The sequence below is a fragment of the Microtus ochrogaster genome, linkage group LG9 (genome assembly GCF_000317375.1).
Source record: "Microtus ochrogaster isolate Prairie Vole_2 linkage group LG9, MicOch1.0, whole genome shotgun sequence".
Taxonomy (NCBI): Eukaryota; Metazoa; Chordata; class Mammalia; order Rodentia; family Cricetidae; genus Microtus; species Microtus ochrogaster.
In genome coordinates, this window is record NC_022034.1 from 25,327,841 (window position 1) to 25,333,840 (window position 6,000).

The 6,000-nt window shown below is 49.1% G+C and overlaps 1 protein-coding gene across 5 annotated transcripts in view; it reads left to right on the top strand.

The window, feature by feature from the left end:
- Positions 1–6,000, top strand: part of Fyn (FYN proto-oncogene, Src family tyrosine kinase) — a 203,035-nt gene that overhangs the window by 144,626 nt on the left and 52,409 nt on the right. For all 5 annotated transcript variants that reach the window (XM_026787496.1, XM_005363535.3, XM_005363536.3 and 2 more), the window contains one exon: positions 3,381–3,638. In XM_026787496.1, the coding sequence (XP_026643297.1) occupies positions 3,392–3,638 (247 nt within the window). In that variant the 5' untranslated portion in view covers positions 3,381–3,391. The remainder of the gene's footprint in view (positions 1–3,380; positions 3,639–6,000) is intronic.

A 6,000-nucleotide genomic window follows, 5' to 3' on the forward strand; every position in this document is an offset into this window, starting at 1 on the left:
ATCTAGGTGGGACCTTTGTTAGAGGTAGAAACACAATGACCTTGAAGGAATAGAGGTTAAGTTCCAACTCTCTGACCTTTGGTCAACATGGAAATAGGCTCACATTTTAGGTGCCCCACAGGTGAGTACACTCCATGCTGGTGGACATAAAAACCACAGCACACAACTGAACAGGGATGCTCTTATGTGAGCCCAAATACCTAGAAGTTTGCCTGATGACACTGAATGTAGTCCCTGTAATTTCTTGCCAATCTTCGTCAATTGCGTGACACAATCGGGAGCAAGAAGACCACAAGCTCTCACACACATTCTCACTGCGAGTGACTCTTAGTGTCTGGATCCTGCATTATTTCTGTTTTTTCACGTTGCTATTTCTGCCTTTGCTTCTGATTCTTCATCTCTGTCAGTCAGTAAGAGAAAAGAGCAAGCAAGATCTACTCAGAAGCATTAGTCCACTTAGAATACCAAACACATGATATGTGCTCGCTCGTTCCACAAGAGATGATCTTCTCTGGAGTAATTTCGATCGTTTGAATTCACTCACTTGGCATCTGTACCTTGCTGCTGTGTGCTCAGCTCTGCTCCAAGCACCTTTGAAGCAAAGGACCAGCAGCCAATCCCTGACTTCAGGAAATTCAAGGAGTTAAGCCTTTCCCTCTACTGTTTAATAAAACTAATAAAATTGGTCATATATTACATTATGAGGCTCTTTTGGAGACTTTAGAAGGTTGTCTTTTCTTTGGTGGGATATGATGTCCTGTTTTCTGCAAGTGTTCTAATGGGGGTGGCTTTGTTGCATAAGAAAGATGGTTTGGAATGAAAGTTCTTGCTAGTTTTAGGTTTTCTCCAGGGTAATTCCACTAACATTGGAGCCAGGAATTGCTTGTTGCAGGAGGCCATTCTGTGTGTTGTAGGATGTTTGGCAGCAACCCTGGCATATTCCCGCTAGATACACAAGTACCCTTTTCCCTGAGTTCTGGCAACTGAAAACATCTCCAGACATTGCCTACCATGTCTCTTGGTGAGCAGGGATGACAGATGTGGATGTGACCTGTGAGTCTAGGCTCACATCCTCTGCCGAAGTCTGTGAAACCCCCAAGGGAAAAAGCACTTGGGGCAGGTATTTTCTGTCTGGCCCTTGCCAATGCTCAGGACAACTTTCTCCCATGTGAGCAAGATATTTATCAGTCAGATGGGACAACAGCAGCACCAGTGATGAAATGCCCTCAGTAATCATGCCTTGGAGATAGTTCACATTTCCTGTTGGAATGTTGTTAAAGTCACTCACTGACCGTAAGTTAGAGAGCCTCTTGGACACAGCGTGCTGTAAATTAATCTCGGATGATTTATGAGGAAATGGGTTCCAGATTTGGTGATCTCAGCTCAAGCAGTAGGCGGCTGCCTGATAAACATTCTCGTTCTCAAGAACTCAGGTCCACTCACTGAGTGTTTGCCGGGGTGGAGAGTGGAGAGCTTTGGAGTGGCTAGTGCACTTCCCTGCTCTGGTCTAAGGGACCTTGGTGCTTGGGAACTGCCACTGGGCATCTCCTCTCCTGTCCTGTGCCTGCCCTGCCCTCCCCGGTGAGGATGTGTTATTGGACACGATGGCACTTGTTTCTTATTTCACTCTTTGGTCCCAAAAGCTACTTTTCAGAGTTTGACAGGGACACCCACTGCAAAGTTCTGCCTGCCTCCTGCCCACTTAGAGTCCAAAGTGGTGACACTTGTTACCCGCCCCCCTTCTATTTCTGAGTTATCAATCTTCACTTCTCGCATGCACACGAGAGTGTTAGAAAGTTCAGGACAGGGGCTGGGTGTGGGAGCTCACGCCTTTCAGACCAGCACTCAGGAGACAGACACAAGCAGACCTCTGTGAGTTCAGGCCAGCCTGGTCTACTTAGTGAGTTCCAAGACAGCCAGAGCTGCGTAGCGTAGCTATGATCTGCATTTAAAAAAAAAAAAAAAAGGAGGCCAGGCGATGGTGGCGCAGGCCTTTAATCCCAGCACTCGGGAGGCAGAGGCAGGCGGATCTCTGTGAGTTCGAGACCAGCCTGGTCTACAGAGCTAGATCCAGGACAGGCTCCAAAGCCACAGAGAAACCCTGTCTCGAAAAACAAAACAAAACAAAAAAAAAAAAAAAAAAAAGGAAAGAAAAGTAGGACCTAATACTGATGAAAGTAACTGAAAGGTTGGATTTAGCACACAGAGAAAGAAAAAGAGATACAAGATAGAGAATTTTCACTCATTCAATTGTTACTTATTCAGCAACTACGTCCTGGACGTTGGCAGTTGATCTGTGAGGAAATGGACTTTAGTCCACAGGGCGGTGGGACAAGTGGACAGAACATCTTCCAATTTGGCACAATGTCTCCCAAGCCGAGGGATAGCAAAGAAGCCAGTGGGTACTTAAAGAGTCACTGTAGCTTATGGAAAGGGGGTCTGAGAAGGTTTCTCAAAAGAAGCGCTGGCTTTCCTGGTCGTGAGGGACTCCTAACAGGCCCAGGAGGAAGGGCGGGTGTGGTCAAGGCCATATCCCCTAGCTGGAGGCCAGAGCTAAAGCAGAAAGGGCGAGGTAAAATGAACGAGCCGTGAGGAGGCCTCAGAACTCGGATAGGAGATCTGGGTCTTCTTTGGAGTTTTACCCAGGTGAGGTAACCCCCCCCACACACACACACACACTCAGGGAGGCAGCTGTGAGGGGGTGGAATGACAGCTGCTCAAGATTCTCATCCACACCTCTGGAGCACAGCAATGGTCTTCTTAAATGATTTTAAGAATGTCAAACACTTAATCAGAATTTGAAATGCTAATTAGCGGCTTTAAAGGCTTGTTTCTGGAGGCTATCCTGACAGCCTCTTCGGTTCTGCACAGTTCTGTTTCCCGCCTGTAACGACTTCATGGTTTTAATCCCAACCATCATTTGCGAGTAAAGAGTAGGTACCCACGAGTGTGGACGTCTAGTACATAGGCTGTGTCTGCACTGTGTCCTGGCTTTTCCAGCTCGCCCTACATCCTCCTTAGATTTCCTTTGCCGTATTGAAAGATTTGACGCTAGCATTGGAAAACGGACTTTATTGCTCACACATTATGTTTTGAGGTGACTTTAAAAAAAAAGCATAAGGAGCTGGTGGGCTGCTTGGGGGCAGGTATGTGATAATGTGGAGTTTCTAGGGGCACAGGCCTCTGGTGTGTGGTGGGCATTGCTCTCTGTGACCACGCTGTCGTCCAGCAGGTGAGGAACAGAGTCTGGTCCAGAGAGCGGAGCCGTCTCCTAACACCAGCCCCTTCCGCTGCTCCTGTCAGCCTGCTCATTCATCCCTCTCTCTAGGAAAGCAGCCAGAAGCATGCCCGCTCATGCACCCATTTTCTCTTCCCGTCAGGAACTTGGATAATGGGCTGTGTGCAATGTAAGGATAAAGAAGCAGCGAAACTGACGGAGGAGAGGGATGGCAGCCTGAACCAGAGCTCCGGGTACCGCTATGGCACAGACCCCACCCCTCAGCACTACCCCAGCTTCGGCGTGACCTCCATCCCAAACTACAACAACTTCCATGCAGCTGGGGGCCAGGGACTCACCGTCTTTGGGGGTGTGAACTCTTCCTCTCACACTGGAACCCTGCGTACGAGAGGAGGGACAGGTAAGCCGCTGACTGTTGGGCGAGCTGAGGGTGCGGCTGGCTGAGGGTACGGCTGGCTTGAGGGTACGGCTGGCTGAGGGTACGGCTGGCTGAGGGTGCGGCTGGCTGAGGGTGCGGCTGGCTGAGGGTGCGGCTGGCTGAGGGTGCGGCTGGCTGAGGGTACGGCTGGCTGAGGGTACGGCTGGCTGAGGGTGCGGCTGTGCTGTTTCTAAGCTACTGTTGTGTGTGTGTATGGGGTGGGTGGAGGTGTGCCACAACTAGTGTGTGGCAGTCAGAGGACATCTTTCAGGAATTGGTTCTCTCCTTCACTGTGGGCTCCAAGGATCGACCTCCGATGATCAGGCTCAGGCAACAAATTCCTTTACCCACCAAACTATCTTGCCGGCCCTTTGACTGTGTCTTGATTACTGTGGCAGCTCTGTATCCATGCTTCAGTTGACTCACTTTGACTAGGGTTTTGACAGAGACGTTTCAGTCAACTTTATCTATCACCTACCATTCAAAACAAAAGGCCCAAGTTGAATATCCAAGATCAAAATGCCTGGCTTTGGGGGCATGAAAGGCCTCTTGTTAGTGCTCTGAGAATTCTACATGGGTCAGTGCCCTGGGGTGTCCTCACCCCTGTAAGCCAAGCGTTCCCACCCCTGGCCACCCTGAATATCTAACACGGCTGCTCTAAAGCATGACTCCTGAGCCCTATCCTGGGTCTTCTGCACTAGAGGCCTCAGGCCTGGCTCTGGGGTGTACCTCGAGGTCCCTACTATTAATGTACCCCTCCCTCACTTCTAGGGTGACTTCTGTTCCCTCTTCTTCCCACTCGCAGCCTGCCAGCCACCTCCTGGCCAGTGTGATTATTTGGCAGCATGTTTTTACCATTAGTTCAAGTTCTCAGTATTTCAACCTGATAAGCCCTCAGCTTTTTGTACATCTCTGCATTTTGCTCTGTTATATTCTGTGTATGTGTGTTGTGTTTTTTTTTGTGTGTGATTTTTGAGACAGGCCATCACTTTGTTGCTCAGGCTGTTCTCAGACTGTTAGCAACCCCCTGCCTTAGCGCGTGTTTGGGAGTACAGCCATGAAACATCACACCCAGCTACGTGTTCTGAGGTTGAGTTTTGCACACCAAGACCATTTTCCTCTTCTCTCCCTCCCCCAGGCTCTCCTTTTTTCAGTGCCACAAGGCTGGGTTTCGCTGCCATCTCTGTTGGCTGACGTAGCTAATGTTTTAGAACATATCTGGTTTACATTCATTCTCACATGTTCTTTACAGTTCCTGTGAGTCACCTCGTGCATCTTTAGTCTGCCAAACCCTCGCCCAGTGCACGAACCATGGTAACCAGATATTTGACATTATTTGTTCCAAAGTTGTTTATTACAAAACTTGAAAAGAATGTAGCATCTCTCAGCTCTTCTGGGGACAGATGCCTCATGTTGACTATGACAGCTCATTGCGTCTTTTCCCTGGAGAGCTGATGCTGCTGAAGCCTTAGTAGGCTCTTTGTCCATGTGTGGCGTACGGCAGTGGAAGAAAGCACGGGCCTGAGCTGGACACCATCTCTTCCTGCAGCGCTGTGTCATTTTCTGCCCCACAGAACAGATATCTGTGCTACAAAGACACCATCTCACCCTTAAATCCAGCTGATGAGACCCTCACAAACTTCCAGTTCCCCTCCAGCCAGGAGCCTGAAAAGAAAGCAGACGGGCAGTTTGTCCTTAGAAGATACAGAAGAATAGGAAAGCTTACAGTATACTACATACACACACACACATGCACACACACACACATGCACACGCCCTCCACTGTGAGAGAGGTTGAGTGTTTTGCAGTCCTAAGTCTTAATTCAGCAGGCATAAACATCATCACATTGATTCATTAATGAAGGCTGGGTGTGAAGACTTACATCTCGTTCATTAAGGGCTCCAACATGGGCTCCTTGTCAACCCTGAGTGTGTACACCAGCCTTGTCAACCCTGAGTGTGTACACCAGCCTTGTCAACCCTGAGTGTGTACACCAGCCACGGACAATCTTAGTGGAAGAACCATCTGGCTCTTTATAAAGTTTGAAGCTTCAAAGGTAGTGCCCTGGAGCTGGAGTGGTGGCTTAGGGGTTAAGAACCCATGCTGCTCTTACAACGGACCCAGGTCCTGTTCCTAGCACCCCCTCCAGTGAGCTCACAGCCACTCACAGCTCCAGTTCACAGGGACCCAGGGTCCTCTTCTGGCCCCACAGGCTCTGACACACATATGGTGCACATGCATATACATAGGCAGAAGCACATACATATAAAAAGAAGTTTTAAAGAAACAGGGCCCTAGGATGTTGGCCTATGTCTCTTCCTTGGGTGGTTGTGTTGTGTGTCC